This window comes from Lineus longissimus, chromosome 6, assembly GCF_910592395.1.
Source record: "Lineus longissimus chromosome 6, tnLinLong1.2, whole genome shotgun sequence".
Lineage (NCBI taxonomy): Eukaryota > Metazoa > Nemertea > Pilidiophora > Heteronemertea > Lineidae > Lineus > Lineus longissimus.
Window position 1 is genome coordinate 14,971,664 of NC_088313.1, and position 23,712 is coordinate 14,995,375.

Below are 23,712 nucleotides of genomic sequence, written 5' to 3' on the forward strand. Positions count from 1 at the left end.
TAATTATGCCTCGCCTAGTATCATAACTTTCTTAATTTTCCTCGAAATACCTGTAAACTTGGTTGGGTTTCTTTTGAAAAAGGTCCGTCCCTAGCAACTTCTGGAGGCCTATATTCTTGTGAAAACTGTGATAAACAGCCAATTATGGTACTGGTATGGTAGGGAACTTAATATTCCCCTATATTGGAGTGCCTCCTGTAGATGTACAGTAGTACAGGCATGGGCCTATGTTTACAAACGCAAGTATTTGCAAGGGCCTATTTGCAAAAGGATCTATCAGCTATCGTGTACAATTCATGAACGGGCATTGGAGTTAAAGGCCTGCTGTTCACAACATTTTGTGTTCTTTTACATGAATTTTTTTATTGAAGACTTGAAATTTCTGATTGGAGGTAGGTGTATTTCTCAATTCTCATTGTAAGTACATGAAGTAAGCTTCTGTCATCTTCATACAAGAAGACTTATAACATCTCTAATAAAAAATTCCAGTGTGGCCCCCACTCCAGTGTGGTCCCCACTCCAGTGTGGCCCCCACTCCAGTGTGGTCCACTCCAGTGTTTGATTTTTTAGGGCATAATTCATCAACATTCATCAATACAGAAAGATTTAAAACTTATTGTTGTAGTTAGAAATAAGGAAGTTCTCAAAATGGAGCCAATCAACTCCAATGTCTAAAATGAATCATTTCATTGCATATTTACCACTGTTCAATCGAATGTGTTTTTGTTGCCCGTGATAATATTTTAACTGGTCTGTGATATTAGCATGTATTTTGCCTCATGATTTATAGATTTTGTTCTGGTGGATTTTCCACTGTTGGTTCATGGTAATTGAGTCTTCCAAGGCAGGAGGAAGGCTGGTGGGGTACCCTGTACCAGGCATGAGGAGGCCTGGTGCTGGTGGAGTACCCAGTACCAGGCAGCAGGAGGCCTGGTGGTAGTGGGGTACCCTGTACCAGGCAGGAGGAGGCCTGGTACTGGTGGGTACCCTGTACCAGGCAGGAGGAGGCCCGATGGTAGTGGGGTACTCTGTGCCAGGCATGAGGAGGCCTGGTACTGGTGGGTACCCTGTACCAGGCAGGAGGAGGCCTGGTGCTGGTGGAGTACCCTGTACCAGGCAGCAGGAGGCCTGGTGGTAGTGGAGTACCCTGTACCAGGCAGGAGGAGGCCCGATGGTAGTGGAGTACCCTGTACCAGGCAGCAGGAGGCCTGGTGGTAGTGGAGTACCCTGTACCAGGCAGGAGGAGGCCTGGTACTGGTGGGTACCCTGTACCAGGCAGGAGGAGGCCTGGTGCTGGTGGAGTACCCTGTACCAGGCAGCAGGAGGCCTGGTGGTAGTGGAGTACCCTGTACCAGGCAGGAGGAGGCCTGGTACTGGTGGGTACCCTGTACCAGGCAGGAGGAGGCCTGGTGGTAGTGGGGTACCCTGCACCAGGCATGAGGAGGCCTGGTACTGGTGGGTACCCTGTACCAGGCAGGAGGAGGCCTGGTACTGGTGGGTACCCTGTACCAGGCATGATGAGGCCTGGTACTGGTGGGGTACCCTGTACCAGGCATGGGGAGGCCTGGTGGTAGTGGGGTACCCTGTACCAGGCAGGAGGAGGCCTGATGGTAGTGGGGTACCCTGTACCAGGCAGGAGGAGGCCTGATGGTAGTGGGGTACCCTGTACCAGGCATGGGGAGGCCTGGTGGTAGTGGAGTACCCTGTACCAGGCAGCAGGAAGCCTGATACTGGTGGTGAGGTAGCCTGTACCGTACCAGGCATAAGGAGGCCCGGTGGTGTAGAGGTGGTAGCTGGTAATTGAGTCTTCCTAGGCATGAGGAAGCCTGCATGGTGGTTGTGGTGGTACCTTGTAATTGAACTTTCCCAAAACTATCAGGTTAAATTGTTGTATGTAGGAGCCCATTTTAAATTGATGCCCACAACATGTACTAGACTGAGGCAATCCAAATTTAAAGTCCGATTTGTCAAACACCTTAATCCAATTCCCTGGTGGTGCTCAGGAATTCCTTCCAAATTATTTTGGGCCTGTTTTATTTGAATGTTTAGTTCCTAAACAGTTTAGGCCTAAGTCGTTTGATAAGCTTTGCCGTGTTTCCTGAGCTGCAAAGTCTGTTTAGATTTGGCTGATTGAACAGAATTCTTTGACATGTTAGAAGTGGTGGCAAGTTCTATCTTCATGTTGGATTTTTCCTCAAGTGTAAGTTTTTTGATGTTCAGTTTTCAATAAAGAAATTAGATAAGAATCTCATAATTAACTTTGTGCTTTAAAGGGACTACATGTTCAAGCCATCTCCGTTGCCGGGGAAAATGTCCATCAGAAAAACCAGGCGGCGTTACTAGTATGAGTTTGGGTAAGTGATGATTCTGTCGGGAGCCATTTTGGGATGAAAAATCAGGACAGCCTATGGTCTCCTTACCCCTGTATAGTCAAGTGCACTTTTTTTTCTTGACACCCAGTATAATCAAGTTTTTCTTTTACCCGAGTTGTACACACCTTTGCTGCAACAACTCGATGAATGATTAAGCACCCCTCCTGTTGCATTCAGTAATAAAAACATGGCATGAGTGCGAGTCCACCTAGTGCTGGAATTGTAACAGAAAAATCAATTACTCTAAAGCTAGATTATTTATATCATTACATTGTGGACGGTGCTAAGTAAACGGTAAATACTGGTATGGGATGCTTGGATTTACTGCTCGACAGCTTCAGTTGACAGGCTTACTTTTGAAAAATGGGTCCAGTGCCTGCCCAGATGGATTGAAAAAGATTGTACATTTGGATAAAGTTTTTCTGCAATTTGATGTATTGTGTTGTGGTGGGATACTAAATCTTCTGGGGATTATTGGCGTTTTGGATCCTTAGAGATTTATTGGTAGGCCTGCGTCCAATGACAGCTGTCATTTGCGACCTATTAGAGATTGTTTTGCTGCGAGGACGCCAAGAAGGGTACACATTCTTTCTACATGTTTTACTTTTCAGAACATTTTTCTTTTATCCCGTAAATGTATTCAATCATTCCTACTGTTTCAATTTGTTAGTCTGTCAATCTGACGTTTTCCAACAAAGAGTCATGGACGATGTTTAACCTCTAGAGGCAGCTTCTCTCTCCTATACCGATGTCCACATCTACTTCGGGAGTTAACTGCATCTTCTTTAACTACTTTCAGATGTGGCTTCATATAATTTGAGGATTACTTTAACCAGCCAGCGCCAGTAAACATGGCCAACAAGGATTACCAGCGCAAGCAGTTCTTGCGCGAATTCTATCGGCACTCGAACGAACTTTTGACGGAGGAGGACAAAAATTATCTCTACAATGTCTTAAAGGAGTACCAGTCTTATAAACAGGTTGACAAACTCGTCGAGTGTCTGAATTCTGCACTGGATACGCCGGAGAAAAAAGATCTCCTGCACGAGATACGAAACCTTATTCCACTCTCGCATCTTCAAGAGTTCGATAGTGTCGCCCCCTATCATGAGATGAAGCATCCGATACATCCGTCGACCAATCATGTTCAATTTAAGAAGAAGCGACATCGGACAATTGACGGGCGGGGACAAAAGGGCATGAGGGCGAAGAATCAAATTAACTTAAGTGGTAAGTTCAAGTACAAACTCCCCATTGCCCCAATGCCTGGTATCCTTTCCTCTCTACAGTCGTCTTGATTTCTGCTCGCCACTCACCCCCTGCGTACAAATCAATATTGAAACAATCGCATTGAATTGCTCCGCGCTTAATCTATGGGTTTCTGGCATGGGCCAATAGCCAATCAATAATCCTATTAAACTTTAATAGACGTTCTCTCGACATGATTGATTAGCATGTTTGCTCCTTGGCGATACTGGGATGTGCAGCAATGAATGAAGCTGATTTGGAACAATGGCATTTATTAGGTGCTAATGCTAGTCAAGAAAATTTAAGTTTTCGTGTTAAATGCCAAAACATTCTGCCAGCTAATGTGTTCACTTTCTGATGAACATTGCCTCCGTAACCTCTGTCATGGTTTAGTTTCAAATCAAATTAGAGTACCCCAGAAAACTGCCATGGAAACATCCTTGAAACTCAGATTTGGGTAGCTTCCCACACTTGATAAAGGCGGCCTATAGTCTACGGTTCACTACTTGCTCAGTTATTGATCAGATGGAGAATATGTTGCTTCAATTAGCAGAACTCAGCTAAGGGAAGTTGAACGGCCAACAAACTACTCAATAGCTGTAATAGCATGACCATATGATCGAGTGGAACTTTGTTTTTACCTCAGAGTAGTAGAATGCCAAAACTTGATGTTTTCAGATTTGAAGATACAAAGGCCGATGTCAGCAGGTATCAATTTTTGCATATTACGCTTAGTGTATATACAAACCCTATTGGTGTTGGCTGCATCATATTCTAGAAGGTTACTCCCAATAACAAGTTCTATAGCTTTGAATCTCATTTTGCATATTTCAAATTAACTTTCATGTTTTCGATGATTTGACTTTATAAAGATAAGCTCAGTTCTTTTTCGTCATTTTACGTTTTCAGTAACTTCCTTGCCCAATTGTTCAAAGGTCAGCTAGCTCGAAAATGATGACTGCCACGACAAATATAGTTGCATTTCTTCTGTGTGATGATGGCAATCCTGTCATGGATCATTAAATCAGTCACATCTCACGATATCCGTAATATCCTTGTGAGGTCATCTGCTAGTGGTTTGAGCTGATTGCAGCAAAACATCTTATGTGACATCATGTGACATTGTGATATGTCTTTTGAAATCAACAACAGACGACACAACGCCATCAGCTGTGGTTGTCAATTGTTTCAAAGGGCCTTGAAAAGGTACATGACTAGCTTCATCACCAACAGAGATTTATCAGAAGTCTGCTTCCTCAATCCATGACTTGTCTGCACAACACTGTATGATAGAAGTAGTCTTGTTGTCAGGGATCAAACAAATCTTTATGACTCGAGTTTATAACTGACCTTTGAACAATAACATTCCATAGAATCCTTATTCCCTATGTCATAACCGTTCCCATCCTTAAAGGGTAACTCGTGTCAAATTTCACCATATAATGTTTTAGCTGTTTTTGACAAATGACTACGTCACTTTCTCATAAATCAGTAAGGTTTTCGAATCGAAATGCACATTTTCTAGAAATTGATGGTTTAATCCCACCCGGACGGCTCGCTTCGATGCCGTTTTCGTTGATGACGTCACAACATGAACATTTTCGCGGTCGCGGTGGTTTACATTCAGCGATTTTATAATAAATCTAATCAAAAATGGAAAATTTTAGCTTTACATTTGTGATCAACAATTAAAAACGGACGTATTTCCGCAAAGTTGTAAATCACATCATAGTATCACTTTAATAATCCCAGCTCATCAAATTCTGCATAAATGTTGTCTGTCTTGTATGTTTTTTCATAGATTGTCACTACATGTGCTGCAAATCTTGCCCACCTCTCGTCGTTCTGCTTTGTATTGTGGTCTCCAGTCCCAGATATGTGACCCGCTCTACCAAAACTAGGCGCTTATCGCATCTGAACTTGACAGGTTGATACGGACTTGTTGTTCATTTCCCTATTGTAGACCTTTTATGAAATGTGACCAAATCAGTTTGTAATAGATTTCACAAAAGGTCTACAATAGGGAAATGAACAACAAGTCTGTATCAACCTGTCGAGTTCAGATGCGACAAGCGCCTAATTTTGGTAGAGCGAGTCACATATCTGCTTTTCATTTATCATTTCTTGGCACCTAATCCTGGCAAAAGTCGTTAAATGGAAAAGTGTTGTTTTGTCAGAGTCTACCCTTAGTTACCATGTTCTACATATTTGAGTGTAGAAATCTGCCTTGCACAGACCTGGGCGTGGAATCACTTGTCTAATATGACCATGTTTTTGGCAGACTATTAATCAAAGTCTCTTCAGGTGCTCAATAAATTATCGTTTTCATTAAAATAAATCAAGATCTTGATGGTTTTGTCTTGTTACAGCTTCTTTACCCATTCATGGTCAGACGTTGAGGGAGGACCCAGGTCTCTTCAAAGTCATCACATTGAACAAGGAGGGCGATGAAGAACTTGGGCTCAGCATCCGAGGGGGGAAGGAGCATGGCCTCGGAATCTATGTCAGTGATGTGGAGGAGGGGTCACTTGCTGGTAGGTATTGTAGGGCATCTCTTGGTGGAACAGGGGGGGGTAAGGTAGTGATGAAGATCTTTGTCTTAGCACTTTAGGGGGAAGAGGCACGGCCTTGGTACCTCCCCAGTGATGAGGAGGAGGGATAATCTCTTCCAGGGTCTACTTCCTGTATCAAAAAGCCTAGCGATTTGACAGCGTACATTGCTCTGGGTGCATGACCCTATTCAGCAAGATATTCACAGTCGCGTGACAAACACGAAGTTTTGCACACTTCGCTAAGTAATTGCTGTTCTCTGAGAATACCTGTGTCTAATTTGAGAGCGAAGAACTTGACTCTGAGCCAATACTTCTCATGATCCTGGCATCGCTGTCAAATAAAAGGGGAAAATTGACTTGTAAAGAGGACCACTATAACTAAAGCCTCATAATTCTGTAACTTCTGGGGTCAAAATTTGTTCCTCTTTGACTAAAATGTTGTTTATACCTTCTTATATATGGGGCATCTTCTCAAATTCGATGTATCAGCATTTGGCATAAGAATAAAGCACCAACTGACAACCTAGCTCATTGTTCAGTGGCTGTCATGTGCACAGGGTAGCTTAATGGTGTTTAATTTCATTATTTCATGAGACAATGGCCTATCTCCATAATAGGTACCTTTCGATTCAATTTAATATACAACTTTTACAGAACACGCTGGCCTGGAAATGGGCGACAACATCGTGGAAGTCAATAACGTGAGCTTCGACAGCATTGCGTCTAGTAGCGCCATCAAGGTGTTTGCTGGGAGTTACAGGCTGCGCATTGTTATCCGGCGGACGGGCAAAGTGCCTGGGGCCAAGTTCAGCAAGGAAAAGGTGTCATGGTAAGTGGGTTTGTTTTAATAGGGCAAGTTTGACCTCTGTCCCAAAAACGACTTGAAAATCTAGGAGATTTTATAGATTTGGGAAGCTCTGGTCTTTGAGAAGCTGTGGCAAGAAACTTATGAAGCTATCTCTTATGGAACTTTTCCCTGAAGGTCTAAACTTGGATTTGTTCCAGCCGTGAAAGTGTTAACTTAATGTTTGAAGGGAGTACTCTTGATTTCTTGTAGTGATTCATGCAATATGTTACATTTCAATGTGATGGGCAGTAACAAGCCAAGCCAAGCTGTCACACAAACTAAGCAGCTGGTAGTGAAAGAACCATTATGATCGATACAAACCGAAGATGGTCTAAGAAAAAAGAGAAGTCACATCTTCTTAAAATCAATATGATATAATTGATCTTAAATTTATCAACACAAATATTCATTGCCTAATGAGAAAAATTGGGTCTAATCCAAACAGACTAATGTCCCAACTGAGATTTTGTATTTTCGTATCTAAAGAAAATGTTTTTCTACCTCTTGCATAGTCAGTCAGAGATCGTTACTTTATTGATGGAATTGTTACTGCATTGACGGTAAGGCTTTGCTGTGTTTAAGGTATTAATGTCGCACTGTTGGGTCAGGATGGGGAGGTTGGAGCTGAAATTCTGCCCCAAACCTCAGCGCTATTGGGGGGAGGGGGCCCAGTTTAATCACTACCTCGTATGAGGTTGACTTTTGTCCCTAATGGTGTAAGTTTCAACCAGTAGGTTTGCATGTTGTCCTGAATTTGCCTACTTTTACATTTACAAAATAAAGTACTCTTTATTAAATTCCAGGTATGACACGTCCATGGGGTCGATTATTGAAGGCCAATTCGACGACTCGTTTACCAATGGTTTTACCAGTGGTATGCCAATGTTAAATGGATTGACAGAGCGGAGGGTTAATCTGACGATAAATTCTGAAGATGATTTCCTTGGATTTAACATCAGAGGTGGAAGCGAATACGGTTTGGGAGTTTATGTATCAAAGTAAGATGATAATAATGGCAATTTTTATATCACACTTTTTCACTGCTCAGGATCTGAACAAAAACTCTTTACAATGACTGTTACTGTCAGTGGCAGTTGTCATTTCAGCGCACACCTGAGCTCAATCGACCTGTGAAGGGTAAAAGAGATGTGTGGTTCTTGAGCTAGCAGAGTATCAGCATTTTGGTCACACTTGTCAGAAAGCCCCTCCACAAAACGCAGAGGATGTCAGTCATAATCCACGGGCCATGGCAGTCACTTTTTGAGACCAGCCTTTCGGACCTCGCCTCCAGGTTGAGGCAGCTTTTAGCAGCATAACCCACCAAGACTCAAAGCCCATGAGACACGAGGTTCAGTTATCATCAGCGCAATGGTGATCACACACGATCGAAGCTAACTTTGCCAAAAAAGCCGTTGATGCTCCTTCTTATCGTTTCCAGAATTGACGAAGGTGGACTTGCTCAGCAAAAAGGCATCCTGATGGGTGACCAGATAGTGGATGTCAATGGTCAGAGTTTCGAGGATATATCACACACGGATGCTGTCGACTTCTTAAAGACGCAGAAACAACTCATGCTCACTGTCAGGGTAGGTGTTCTTCTTGTAAGAACAGAGTTTTCCTCCATCTAGCTCTGGTAGAGATAACTATAACCCGTCTTAGTTAGCTCTGGTAGAGATAACTATAACCCGTCTTAGTTAGCTCTGGTAGAGATAACTATAACCCGTCTTAGTTAGCTCTGGTGGAGATAACTATAACCCGTCTCAGTAAATACCTTTTGACCGTTTTTCTTCTTTATTACAATACTAGCTCAACTCCGGCTGTCTCACAAAACTCACTACACACATATGGGGAACAGTTCCACCCCGGCTGGGACACACCCACGGCAGAGGTACAACCAACCCCTTGAAGACAAGGACTTTTACAGCATCACAATTTCGTTGTAGCAGTCCCAGGGCAGTTCATTAACCCATTTGGACACAATCATCACTGTAGCACCAAATTTCCTATGGAGAGAGAGGACCAAAACTTCTCGGTATCATAATATTTGGATGTCAAACAAAAAGTAATTCAAATTATGAGGAACATTACATGTGATATAAACAAATTATTATGTATATGATTTGATGAGGTTTTTTTCGCATTTGTTGCAGGAGGTTGGCCGATATCCTTTATACAAAATGATGTATGCAGAATATAACTGGGTAGAGGGAGAAATGCTCAAAAGACAACGTAAGTAAAGCACTCTTCCTTCTTCCATTTTACTGGGACGCAGTCATCATTGACTATTATGCCCAGGGCCTTCAACCAAGGAGGTGGAGTCCACGCAAGCTACTCATGTTTCTCACTTGGTGGGGTCTAAACTTGCCCTGGCACAGACACCAGATAAAAGGTACCTCAGTTTTAAGTCTCATTCGAAGGACTGTGAAGGGCCAGGCCCTTTCATCCAGAATACAAATCCTGGGTTCTCCCTGGGATAGAACCCGGGCCCTATTGCGTGGCGGCCAGCAGTGTTAACCACTAGGCTATGAGGCACCGCCGCAAACCGACTTAACAAATTGCCACGACCCTGTGTTTATAATCGTTGATATGTGCGACAAAAAGATAAAATGCAGTGCCATTGATTGGCAAGTGTCCGCTGAATGAAAAAAGTCTGTGCTCTCTTAGGAAAAGGGGAAGGGGGACACCTCATGCCACCACCCTTTGATCTGCAACTGACAGTCCCTTAGTCCAAGATTTACATTATGATGTTTGTTGTTTATTCTTTCCCTCAAGGAAACCAGGCAAAGTACAATCAGAAAAATCGCCAGCGCTATGCCAAATCTGGTATGTTTGGTTTCTTGTGGTGAGGAGGAATTCTTGGTTGTGGGCCTAGTGGTAGAATGAGTTAGAATCTCCTGGTCCACAGATCGTGTGAACCGCCAAAGTCCTGTGGTTCTTTAGGTCCTTTGGTCAAAGTGCTTCTTTGAAGGATGTTGATGATGATAATAATTCCTGGTAGGGGTAGTATTATGTCGAAAAAGCTGAAGTAACAAGGCAGTTGAGCAACTTCTGGCTGTTGAAATTGTGCAATGTAATTTGAACGATTGTTTATTTTTTTATTGTTATATATTTTAATGTACATGAAACTTCAATATGGCCACAGAAAAGTATGAATTAGTGTGTATTCTATTGCTTTCTCTCACTGAAGGTATCACTGGTAAAAAGCGCTACCAACCCAAATTTAGGAAAGGTTTGTATAGAATTATATCGAGAAATTGCTTATGCAGTTGTGATGCTTTGCTTAGCCTCCATTAGTCATGTTTATGGGCTCAAATGACGTGCTTTATCATTTCTTCTTTCTTCATTCCTCTAGATGATGTGGTAAAAGTATCTTCAATGTATCCACTCCCTCCCATTTTGTATAGATGAAATGAAATACATTGGAACCGTTTTGTATAGATGAAATGAAATACATTGGAACCTATTTTGTATAGATGAAATGAAATACATTGGAACCCATTTTGTATAGATAAAATGAAATACATTGGAATCTCCCTCAGTTAGCAGAACGCCCTAGCTCCCAGCCTGTTTTGGCAGTGGTTTTGGTTCAAAACGGGTCATTTCTACACAACATGAACCTCTGTGATCAGGACACATCCCTACGAGGACAGCATTTGTCAGTCCAAAGGGTGTCCTGAGTAAAGTGGTTCTACTATAGCATGACCAAAATAAATGCTGAGCCTTCAGGGGGGAAGAAAGGTTGAAAATTTTTGGAAGAATATGCGACACCAGCATGAATGTTTTATTCAAAACTGGGAATGAAAGCAAAGTGAGAAGTGCTGCTAACTTTCAAAGAATCTTATCAGAAATATCGCAGGTTGAAATAACTGACCATCCCACCTTGCAAAATGGAAGGTTCAGCAAAGTCTTTGTCATGTTTGTCTATACACTGTCGTTATTTTTCCAGGGCCCTCGACTGCCTCACCATCGCACCTCCTGATGGGTAACAACAAATTCGTTGACAACCACTACATCTCCGAGGGGACACTGACCCAGTTCCCCATGGAATCACGCGTGGAGGTCTGCACCCAAACTACAGCCGGAAACGATCCAATGGACCTGGCGATCCAGACAGAACAGGTCTTCGACGACCAAGCAACTTTAGCTTTAGCAGCCGAGCTGTCCAAAGATAATCAGAAAATCCCAAACGATATAAGTACAAATTCGAACATTACATTACCACCAGGAATGAACAGTTCACTGCCACCTGGTGGTAATATTAGGAAACGCTCACATTCCATTGATATCAGTGGAGGAAATGCACTACCCACTACTGCAACTGCTTCAATGGTAGTGCGTCGGAGGTCGTCAACCGACGTCAATAGTTCGATGCCGTTGCCGGCAGTGACTGAACCAGTTTCGATAGACTTTCTCCGCTCATCTCTGGATAATGCCCTTGGCGATTCAGTCGAGAGGTCGTTTTTGGAAAGTCATGAAGCGCTTGGCGACAGCCTGATTGAACCAGATCTGAATAGTTTGTTGACGTCTTCATTACCAACCCAACTCGATGACCAAAAGTCCAAGATGAATCATCTCAAAGGTTAGTATTTCTTGTGAAAAAAAGTAACCTCTTATAAAGCGCATTCTCGAAACACTTAACATTTATTCCTTGGCCTAGATACCTTTCTGGTGAAACCAAGGAGCGCACTTTCTGAACTAGGCCTTTACAGATCAGTTTAGAGTAGACAAGAGAGTGGCACTGGCCGGGTCTTGAACCAACAGCCTCCCGGAGCAACAAAGCCCATTTCCAATACACAGTTTCATATAAGCAGATGTTTTAACAAAAGTCAAAGAAAACAATGGTCAAATCATGCTACCATTAAAATACCAATTTGATTCATTTCCAGACATGCATTATAAATGGAAGACAGGTATAACTATGAAATCTTTAGGTTATTTTACATGATTTTTGCAATCAATTGTGTAAAGCCATTCAATGCACAGGAAATGACTTGATATAATACACTAATGTAGTTTCATTTTAAAGTTTAGTTATTAAAAATTGTCTTTTAGTTGCAAGAGATTTAATTTTTTTCATTGTAATGCTATTTGGTTTAGCTTCATGCTTGACTTTGTGCAATAAGATTTAATGCCATCAAGTTGTCATTTCGAGATATTTGGAAGAATAAATGATTAATTTGCACTGATATCGATATTTCGCTTTAGCATCAATCAGATTATGTATCTATCATTACGTTCCAAAATTTTCAGCATCTTAGCGTCGCTCATGTTTGCCCTGAAAATCCATCCAAAAATAACACAAAATGATATATTGTTATATTTGATATCTAAACATGTCAGAACCAATAAAACACTCCCAATGTAGTTGTTGATGTCGTACAGATGCTGCAGGCAAAAATCAGCTCAAAATTCCAACCGCTTCATGGTTTTTCAAACATTTGGTAAATTTTTGCAAAATTCTGCCATCAAACTCAAAAAGGAACCTTGGATCCAGGGCCCATATGACCATCCATGAGCATGAATGTATAGGACTGAAAAGCCTGTAAGACCTGGGTACAAGGTATTTTTAAAGTGGTCTGCATCCGCAAACTGTGAGTGATATAACGCTGAAAATGTGGGATATTGATGATAGATACATAATCTGATAGATGTTTAAGCGAAATTTTTATATCAATGCTAGTTTGGCAGTAATTCTTCAAAATATCACGAAAACGATATTCCCTCTCAATCAACTAGACTTTGATGTTTTCACCCCAAATCTTGGTTCAGTACTCAGACTGACATTGTCTTCCATGTGTCATGAAGAAAATTTGATATTTTGAGAACATGTCCAAGTTGTCATTTCGTGATATTTGGAAGAATAAATGTTTAATTAGCATTGATATCGATGTTTCGCTTTTAGCATCAAAGAGATTAGTAGCTCACCTCTGGGGAGTTTATACGATACCATGGCGTCGGTCGTCCGTCGGCGCTTTTAATGCACCCTGTTTCTTTTGGTGCACCCTGTAAAGTTTGTTTATTGATCATTGTGTCACCCCTAAAGAAAGGGCTAGATTTAGCTTATGATGCACTTCTTCCAAACTCCTGTCTCTTTTGTCCGGTGCCTGGTGAGAAGGCAGTTTGTACCGATTATTGCACTAGCTTTGGCAACAAACCAACCGGCTGCACCAGAAAGAGCTAAACACGGGGCTGGAACCTTCAAAATTCTGTCTACGAGGCAAGAGAGAGCATCAGCATAACACGGATAGCTTTTCATCATTCTTTCCCCTTCATTCATGTTGTTTCAGTGCCACTGCCAGGACAAACCGATAGCGAAGAGAAAAACAAGGAGAACACTAAAGGTGACAAGAAGGTGAAACGGTCAAAGACTTTCAAGGAGATGTTATTCAGGAAAAAGTCCTTCAATAGAAAAGATAAGGAGAAAAGTTCAGGTGAGGGTTGAATCATAATCAAGGCATTTGCTAGGTTCCATAGTGAATATTGAACCGAGTCGGTCGCAAAGAACTTTGGGACAACTGTCAATTTTGGGCCAAATTAATACAGCAGTCACAGTGTCATGTTTCATGGTCATGCCTTACAAGTCACAAGCGACACATCTTTTGAAAACTTGTTCCTTCATCAGTTCACTGTGTGACTTGTGACACATGACACATAACACATGACCTCAATGCAAACTGCCATTAACTTGACCCGTCTACTTTTCCAGTGCCTGTGTTCTGCCATAAATTTGACCTATTCTCTTTTCCAATGCCTGTGTTCTGCCATAAATTTGACCTATTCTCTTTTCCAATGCCTGTGTTCTGCCATAAATTTGACCTATTCTCTTTTCTAATGCCTGTGTTCTGCCATAAAGTTGGCCTATTCTCTTTTCCAATGCTTGTGTTCTGCCATAAAGTTGGCCTATTCTCTTTTCCCATGCCTGTGTTCTGCCATAAATTTGACCTATTCTCTTTTCCAATGCCTGTGTTCTGCCATAAAGTTGGCCTATTCTCTTTTCTAATGCCTGTGTTCTGCCATAAATTCGACCCATTCACTTTTCCAAGGCCTGTGTCCTGCCAGTAACTTGCCCCTTTCACTTTTCCAGAGGGCAAAACGAAGAGCAAGAGTAAGCTTGGTGGGTTCAGTATTCGGAAAAAGGCCAAGGACGACGACAACAAGTCCCGTAAGTCGAGCAGTAGCGGCAGTAGTGGGAATAAGGCAGACGACGGTAAGGGTAAAGGCCAAGTGAACGTAATTCTTGGTTTCTCATCATAAAGAAAATATGACAAGTGGAATTGAGTGATGATTTTGGAAATTTTGAGTTTCGATGGTTTTGACTGTTGAGAGTTCAGAATTTCAGAAATGTTTGGGTAGAAGCATTTGACTGAGCAGAAACCAAGAATTGCTTTATTTAGTGCCGGTCAGGTAATAATGACTGTTGCAGTGTTGCTGTGATAACAGTGCTGCAGGTAACACACGTTATGAGGAGTACCCCCCCCCCCCCCCCAAATAGAGGTCATTGGTTATTGCATGTGATTAATCTGTGGTTAGATGGCGAGGTGGGTGTGGTACGACTAAATACTTTGTGATCTGTCGGCTATTTGGTAATGGGAGGATGATGGGGTGAACTGTTGGGTGAAAGGTTCTTGCTGTTTTGACACCAGAGGTCATCTACTGGCATCCTCAAGACAGGTTAGGCAGCTTTACGTCAAGCATATCTTAAAGGCGTTACAAGTAACTCAGATTTTTCCTGTTTGTCAACTGAGCAAGCAAAGGAAAAGTATCACGAATTGCTTATGTTACTGTGCCTAATGATTTCCTTGCTTTTGGCAGACATACAGAGTTCTCTCAGCAGTGGCAAGAGCAGTATGTACTGGCGACAGAAGGGGAGCTTTGAGTATGGTGCCGGGACTCAGATAATGCTCGGGGACACTGCACAGCATCCGGCACTAGCCATGGTACTGGAACTGGCCAAGAAACTGCTCAATGATGATGAAACTAATGCTGTGATGAGACATATAAAACAGGTGAGTTGATGTGGAAACGGACTTTTGATAAGTCCCTGTAGATGAAGCATAGAGTTAGATATTAGCTCGAGGTACATGTTGGGACTTGGATGATGCTCTGAGATAGGACACAGCACCAAGCACCAGCCATGGTACTGGAAATGGCTAAGAAACTGAAGAAGAAACTTAAGTTCAAGTGTTGTCACACCCTTCACGCAGGATGAGCAACAGAGCAACAAAGCTAGCAAATTATGTCACAGCAATAGTATGGATCTTGTAAGACATGATTGAAGGAAAAGAGTCAACTGCTCCGTTGAGACGTCTCAGGTCATCAATGGCTTGAGCAAGTGATGATAATGAATGATTTCATTGGTTTCTTTTCCAGTATCACGATACGGAAAATGTCGAAGCGCTGGTCGCACCACTCATGGCCATTCTTGACAAACCGGAGAAGATGTTGTTGCTTAGAGAGATAAGGTGTGTAGACTTAGAAAGCATTTTTCACAAGTTGACCATGACTTTGGTAAATTTTCCCCTATTTCTCAATGGGGCCCTTCCTTTCTCAGTCTTGGATTCACCTCTGGAGTGTTCAGTGCAATAATGCTTAAACTTTGCTTCAGTATAATAAGGCTTTTAAACATGGATTCAAATACGCCAAGGTTTTAACTTTTCAAGGGATGTCATCAGCCCAACAGACCTCGGGCGGTTCGACAGCATGGTGTCCCACCAAGAGATGCGGGCCTATGAAGAACTTGCTGCAAGGATGTCAGAACTTTCAGCTGTTATCATGAGCCGGGGAAAACCAGATTACGGGCCACCCAGAAAAACATTAATGGCATCAATACCAGGTGAGCTAGAGGCGTATTTGTAACGCATAGTCTAGTCGAGACAAGACCACTAATGAATATTCATAGCCGGTTGGAGGGTCGAGGCCTATCAATTAGACGAGTGCATGTTTTTAACTCTCGAGTACATATTTGGAGAGGTATTGAAAAAATATTTGTTGTGGCAAGTCTACAGATATAAAGAAATTATTTGATGAAAAAATTAATTTCGAATTTTGCTAATTGGGTAATAGGGGGCGTGTTTTGAGTTTTTTCTGCCAGTTGGCTGAAAAGAGTGGAAATATCAAAGTCTGTCTAATTTGTCGATTATCAAAAAATTTCCGTGGTCAATCACCAGTTTATTTTTCACCATTTACTTGCCCGACTGTCCGGAATAACATAATCTAAATTTCAGATTCACAACCCCACGCATTATTTGATGCGTCGCGGTCAAACATTGACAATTTAACTGCTAAAAGGCTTAAAAAATCAATTGTGGTCTTGTCTCAGTCTAAACCATTTTAGGATGTTGGGGATTAAAAGCACCTGTGCTGATATCTAACAGCCTTGGAAGGAACTGAAATTTACTGCTAACAGAGGCAATGTAATGTTGTGGTCATAGCCCCTGTCAGGGGATGGTTATTTTAGTCGACACGTAGCATTTTTTGGGTCAGGTTTGGCATAAATTCAGCATTGACTATTAAGCTACTAGTTTCTTCAACTCCTTATTCTGTCAACTTCAGACCACCGCGGCAACTTCCATCTCAAGACGCAACAAGAATTCGAAAAAGCCCAAGAACGACGCCAAGAACTAGAGCGTAAGCAACGGGAACTCTCGCAGAAATTCCGGCGGGAAAAACTAAGCGATTCGAGCGAGCACCTTCCGTTCCCAAACCTCTACGCAAAAGAGGACGCGTTGAATCTTCCGATCGATAATTTGAAAATCACCGACCCCCAACAGGAATTCGAAGATGGCGTCCAGGTTGACAATAATCACGATGACGACGAGCCTCTTTACGCTGTCATCGACTACCGGAAGAAAAAGCGTAGCATGAGTCTGAATGATGATTCTCTCCGCTTGTCTTTGAGGGGGGAAGATGGGATGGATGGGCTTGACGGTCTGGATGATTTGGCCAAAACCTGGACCGAGCCACTGATGGCTAGCACGCCTGGACAACCTGTGTCGCCCCCAAAAAGTATACTGTGAGTTGATGTTGCGATGATTTATATTGAAGGCCAACGATAGGCAGGGGCAGGGCCAAAAGGGGTCTCTCCTTATCTCACAGTACATCAAGCTTTATATGTTTTTGATATAAGTCGCCGAAGACTACCAATTTGATCCCCTTACTCCTGCCTATAGTTCACTTTTATGTTGATGACTACTTAATCAGTTGATTTGTCAGTAATTGTAGTTTATATTTCTCTTTTTCATCTTCTTGCCGCTGCATAGCAATAGGATTTGATTGCTAAATAACCTATCATAATCCATTTCATTTACTGGTTATGACTTTAACAATTATTGTTTCCCGTCCTTTTCTCACAACGACCATAAAAATTCTAAATTCCATTTACACTCATAGCACTGAAGTTGATTATCAAACCCTAATTATAAGCTGACTCATCCTCTCCATTAGTTCAATTAACCATAACATAACTCACCCTTATAACCTACACTCACGAATTCCAGAAAAATTGAGCGCAGCAATCTCCGGAAAAGTTTAAACTGGGACAATAGTACAATATCCGACCCTGAGGATGCTGGGGAAAGTTCGGGGACGGAATCCCGGACACTGGAAACAGTCCCAGAATCACATGAAGAAGACGACGTGGACAAATCACCGTCAAGGAGTGCGGGAAGACGCCCTGTCACGCCACCTGTAATGCCGAAAATGAAAACATTTGAATTTACGTTAGAAGACAGTGGGCTGTCCCTGAGTACTCTCGCTGTGAGCGCAGAACTTTCAAAATCTGATTCGCATTTGGATGTGAGCAGTTCCGAGAATGATTATGAGGATTTGAACGCGTTCAGGATGTTGGGGAAGAAACCTCACGTGGCTGGGTATGACTTGGAGACTAGAACTTTACACAATGTGAGAAGTTTAGAGCAGAATGGTGTCGATTTGGAAGAAGATAGTGTGGCCCTTGTTAGTGTGATGAAAAAAGATGAGGAGATTATTTATGATTCTGTTCCCGGGACTGGGTATAATAAGAATATCAGACAACCGTCGAAATTTACACGGCCAGTTTTTCATGCACCGCCACCACCGATGTCCCCTCCGCCACCTTTAACAACGTCACCACCACCTCCGCCTCCATTGCCGAAGATGCCGCCTCCGCCTCCGCCTCCATTGCCGAAGATGCCGCCTCCTTCTCTGGTGCCACCTAACGTGCAGTCGTCTAATCATGTCACCGCCGATGTCAGTCGGGACGCGATGATAACGGTGGAACTTGCGAAGAATCTCGCATCACTTGGTAAGTGGTCCTGCTAACTGTCCAAAACAGGAGTATACTGGGACCGACCTGGAATCGAGGTGACATGCACTGATGTTTCCACTGTGCCAATCCAACAGCCTGACGTGAAGTCAGAATCATCAAAGGCTAACATCATAAGTCAGCCATTTTGTTACCCCATTACAGAGCTCCGCCACAAGAGATGCTGATCTTGAAAGACGCGAATTGCTTTTGTTTGTGGAAGGCTTTCTCAAAGGACGAAGGCTAGCTCAATAGTGACATGTTAACTGATATATCGTAACATTCTAATACAAAGTTTTCAAAACTAATCACACCTGTTCCCTGTTCACTTTACAAAAGAAAACCAACACTAATATTTTTGGGGATAAAGATCATGTAACACAGCTGACATTGTCACATTGTCATTGCAAATCAATGTACCAATTTTTCATGTCAAATGTCTGTCATAGCTATACAAGAATCTAAAATTTCCTGGGTAAAAGTAAGGATACGTTTAAACTGGAGTGACCCCTTGTTTTTGTGCATCTTTTTAGGCATCAGTATATCTGGCGGTTCTGACAGTGACAAGCAACCCGATGTCCGGGTGGAGAAAGTGTTTCCCCACGGAGCAGCCAGAGAAGACGAGAGAATAAAGGTCAGGTGATGTGAATCCTCTGTCATAAACTCAGGCTTTACTGAGACCAATAGGCCTACTCCTTTGAGGACTTCAAATCAAGGTGTTGGAACTACATTTCCTGATTTTGTATCTGCGTGAAAGTGGCCCTCACTCTCTGTGCCGCTCCCTCTATCTCAGACTCCTGAACTGCCCTTCCCCCACTGCATGTGCATGAATGAGAACTCTTGGTAGAGCAGTCACTGGACCAACATTACAAGGCTCTGTGGTTCCTATCCTGGCCATGGCAATTTGATTTTTCGGTACTTGTTTCATTCTTTCTTGATAAGAGCAAGCATAAGCAACTTCTTATCATCAATGTCGTAGCTTTTTCTGGACTTTTTGACATCTTCTCTCTCTCTCCCCTCCAGGCTGGTATGCAGATCATCTCCGTCGATGACGAGGTACTTACTGAGGCAACGCATCATGAAGCTGTCGACCTCATACGGAGGGCCTACAACAATAAAAAAACCTCCAAGATGACGCTAGTTCTTCTTCCATAGAATAGTGGACACGCTACGTCATAAACACAAGAGGACTGTTTTCCTCCAAAGAGAGACAAATGATAAATTTGTGGTTGTCCATAAACAGTGGCTGCATCATTCAGAATAGATATCTATTTCGGTATATGTGCTGCAAGGGATGGTACTTTTGACCTCAACTGTATTTTGTATCACAAAATAGATGATAGTGACTGCTGATCTCTGATTTCACCAAAGCAAACTATTGTGTTCAGCTCTTTATATGCATTTAAATAGGAATGCGCAACAGTCTATGTTGTATTTTAATTAGTGACCATAACAGTCTAAACCAGACTTTTGTTTTTCATGTGAAGATGTAAAAGTTTCCATCACCAGCACAAAGATAATTAATCTTCTTTATATCTAATGGAAACCTGCAAAATTCAACACATTTCAATGGATAGATTGGACTGGACGTTTGCTGAATTGAGGTGCAATATTATATTATTTGATATGTATGATACATGTACATTGTTTTACCAAGCAAAGTACATTTTGTAGTTTGCAGGTTTTGCAAAGGATGTAGGTGATAATTAGGAGGTAATTTTAGCTTGCAATCACCTCAATATTTAGTAAAGCTGGCAATGAGAAGGCAGAATTTTGCTTCAGCTGTGCAGTGGGGCCAAGGGCAGTTCTAGGAATTGGAGATAGAGGAGTGCCACAGAGATTGAGGTGAGCGCCCTGGTGCCAGTGAGTTTTACGTCAATTTCTCAAAATGTGGGGTCGATTTCAGAGAATGAGGGGAGGGATGAAATATTTTAAACAATTTCATGCTAAATTTGACATTGTTCCTCTTTGTGTAGATAGCTTGCACAGAATTAATTAGCTTATTATTTTCATGTTCCACTTTGTGTAGATAGCTTGTATATAGTTGATCAGCATATTTCTTTTAGGATGGGAAGTCGTTTTACATGTTGAACAACCAGTTAAATTTCAGTGGTAGGACATTCTGAAAACGCAGCAAGCTCTTAGTTCTGTACATTAAATCCAGGTGTCACCTTGCTTGTTTCAACTTAAGAAGATCTTGTTACCTCGGGACCAGCACTTGAATGATGTGATACATCAAAATGAAGACTTTGGTGCACCTCCAAGAAAAAGAATGACTTGAATTATTCAGCAATCAGATGTCAATTAGTCAGTTCAGAGTCAACACCAATACTTCCGGTCCTTCGGACTCTGCCTTGGCAAATTCTCTCCTTCAAACACCATCTCTGTTTTGCTGAAGTCACAATGTCAACAGTTGCTACATTAGTCTGTTTTACAAGGCAGCAAGAGAAGTGAATGTAAAACCCTTGGTAATCTCTTTCAGATCTCAATAAAGACTTGTTTCAACTGTTTTTATATTTCCAACAACTTTGAAATGACGCCTACAAAGGTATTTGAACTGAGGAGTTTGTATTGGTTTCTAGTGTTTATGATACATATTTCCTGGTGTGGAGCATCTGGCTTCATTCCTGGTGTGGTGGCTACTTGTGTAAAGAGTCTGTTTTCATTCCTGGTGTGGTAACAGAATCTCTCTTTATTCCTGGTGTGGTGAAAGAATCCGTCTTCATTGTGACAACATTATGTCTTCATTCCTAGTACATGTATTGTCTTTTTACTCGAGGTTGTGACCAATTTCATATGTCTTCATTTCTGTGATTGTGACTAAACTTTGTCTTCATTTGATCTTGGTGTTGTGCATCTTGTGTGATCTTGACCTTTTACACAGAGATTATTTTTATGTCAAATATTGTGCATGTTTATAATAAATGAAGAGATATTTAGAAATCTGTTGCTTGTTAATAGTTTTCTCTTTTCAATTGGAGGTGTCATGGCAGAGATGTGTCATGGCAGTTTAACACATTCAGACCATGTCATGAGTGGCTGCTATGCTATCTGTCAAGAAATGCTGTATTGAGTGACGCAGCATCCTCCTCCTAAGAACCAGGACATTCTTCCACCATTTGCTTCTGTGCTCCAAAGATGTGAAAAAGGAATGTACAGTAGTACCTCTCAATTACGGCCATCCTCGGGACTGACAAGTGCTGTCTTTAATAGAGAGGTGTCCAGATTAGAGAGGTCAAACCGAAAGCAAACAACCAATTTGGGGCCAAAACTTGTGTCCTTTATAGAGAGGTTGTCCTTAATAGAGAGGTGTCCACTAAGGGAGGTTCTACTGTACTTTGAAGGTACAATTGATAGGCAACGATTCCACACAGAGGGGGTTAATTTTGAGAGAAAAAAGGTACATCCATTTCATAAGGCAGAAATTTTGCAAAACAAAATATTCCCACGGTCAGAGCCAAACGGGATGAGAGGGTTAATGGAAACCTTGTTTCTAGGAAAAAGTTCTTGATACATTACATGTGCAATTTTCAGTTTTTGATCCTGGGTACAAGGTTGTTTATTAACCCATGCAGCCCGTTTGGCTCAGACCGTGGGAATATTTCTTTTGTAGGAATTTTCATCGTTTCGGAGAGTGTTTAACTTTTATGGCGATATTAACCCCATCAGGGCTGGTGGTCTAATTTCAAACCTCACAGGCCATGGCCAAGTTTTAATAGGGGAAGGGGGGAGGAGGCGATGACAAGAATGGGGACGGAAAGATGGCTAAAATAGACAGGGAAGATGGTCAAAGTGGAGGAGGAAGATAACAGGAATTGGGGAGGAAAGATCAAAATGGAGGGGAAGGTGACAAAATTGCAGTATGATCTAAATTTTGAAGGCGACATCATTATATATCGACATAAGGGGGAGTGGAGGGGTGCAGAAAATGTTACCAACAGTATGGTACTAAAAATGTTATCAGCTGAGTCGCAGGCCTGTGAGCATCTTGTTAATTGGCAGCTCAAACTATCAATTCAACATTTGTCTGCAATTCAAAACAACTTTGAAATTTGAATAAGTTCATTGAATTCATGGTAAAATCTGATTGGAAAGAAATTGATTTGAAATTGACTAGGCCTATATATAGAAGAGGCAGCAGGTGTGACCCTCATCTATTTTCATTGTCATGAAAAGGATATGGACAGACCTTCAATACAGAAGGGCGTGTCTTTTATTGGAGATTGAACTTTTCAATGAAGGCCCTTCCCACATTTTGACCCCAACGAGATGGAGTTGATCTCCTTGTAACGAAACAAACTGGGGAATAAAGATGCGGTCGCCATGGATGACGGGATTACAAGGTAATTATCAACGTTTTTCTTCCTCCCGATCCAGTGTAACAGAAATACAAGTCCTCTGAAATACAAAGTCGAATACAATAGAGTTTTGTGGCCAGATAGACCGAGATGGTCATGTTGTTGCTACCCCACTAAATGACCTTTGCAAGATGGAGCATGACATCTACTGCAAGGACTACCATTTCTTTACGAGCCAATCAGTGCTGACATCCACCGCAATTTTGATTATTCTGTTGGCTGTCCAAGTCAACACTGGTAAAATAGTAATTTGGCTGTCCGCGGATCATCTCCCGACGCCCACTCAAATTTTACATCGCATGAAACCTAGAACTGCCAATGTTTCAAAAACCTCGGGCTGTTTAGAAACATAGCTTTTACAGAAGATTAATGACGTTTTAGATAGCACATTCAGTGTTTGTAGTCAGGCTCGTTAACTGTAACAACTTCCAGCCAAACGAACGAGAATTACATGACGCGCTTTGGTGAGACCAAATTAGGATGACGCGACGGGCTGCCCAGGGAGTCCAGCTTTGGTAGGATGGCAGCTTTATGATATCACCCAAGCAGTACATCACACCTTTTTTGTTTTTAAATTCATCCAAGCATCAGATTTACGAGCCTACTTAGACATGCAAAAGAAAATAATTTCATAGGATATTTCAAAACTGGAGTAGAATGTCAACATTTTAAGAATAGATTACACTACAAGCTATTATCTTCCTACCGAAGCTCGATATGCGACTCTCATTCATTTGGCTGGAATTTTTATACACGCATTTGTTGCAGGGAACGATGACTTCAGACACAAATTGTGCACCAAAATGCCATAACATCATTTAAACATTTTCGGTTTCAAAATTGCCAGCCGTTTTAGAACGTATTTTCAATGCTGGTTGAGGGTCGGTTAGACTCGACATCCTTTATCTGTTCTTGGGAATGATGGTCAAGAAAGCATTGTTCACGACAGTAAGCCCTTCTTCCCGACCTCAGCTGCAATCTTGTCGAAAAACACTTAATTGATACTGTGAACTCGGCCCCTAGACCAGATCGGTGTCGCAATTTGTGATGTGCC

At 42.0% G+C, this 23,712-nt stretch overlaps 2 protein-coding genes across 2 annotated transcripts; one reads left to right on the forward strand and one right to left on the reverse strand.

The window, feature by feature from the left end:
- Positions 1-777: 777 nt before the first annotated feature.
- On the reverse strand, positions 778-1,818 carry LOC135490003 (uncharacterized). Its single transcript, XM_064775648.1, has one exon. It carries the CDS (start codon positions 1,816-1,818, stop codon positions 778-780), a length of 1,041 nt encoding a protein of 346 aa, XP_064631718.1.
- A 1,405-nt stretch (positions 1,819-3,223) lies between these two features.
- On the forward strand, positions 3,224-21,223 carry LOC135490004 (uncharacterized). The gene is made up of 17 exons (XM_064775649.1): positions 3,224-3,602; positions 5,990-6,154; positions 6,827-7,001; positions 7,823-8,017; positions 8,458-8,605; positions 9,170-9,248; positions 10,966-11,598; positions 11,906-11,929; positions 13,307-13,450; positions 14,104-14,226; positions 14,832-15,025; positions 15,390-15,481; positions 15,680-15,852; positions 16,572-17,031; positions 17,516-18,300; positions 18,834-18,934; positions 19,324-21,223. Exons 1-17 carry the CDS (start codon positions 3,224-3,226, stop codon positions 19,453-19,455), a joined length of 4,002 nt encoding a protein of 1,333 aa, XP_064631719.1. The 3' UTR covers positions 19,456-21,223.
- The last annotated feature ends 2,489 nt before the right edge of the window (positions 21,224-23,712 follow it).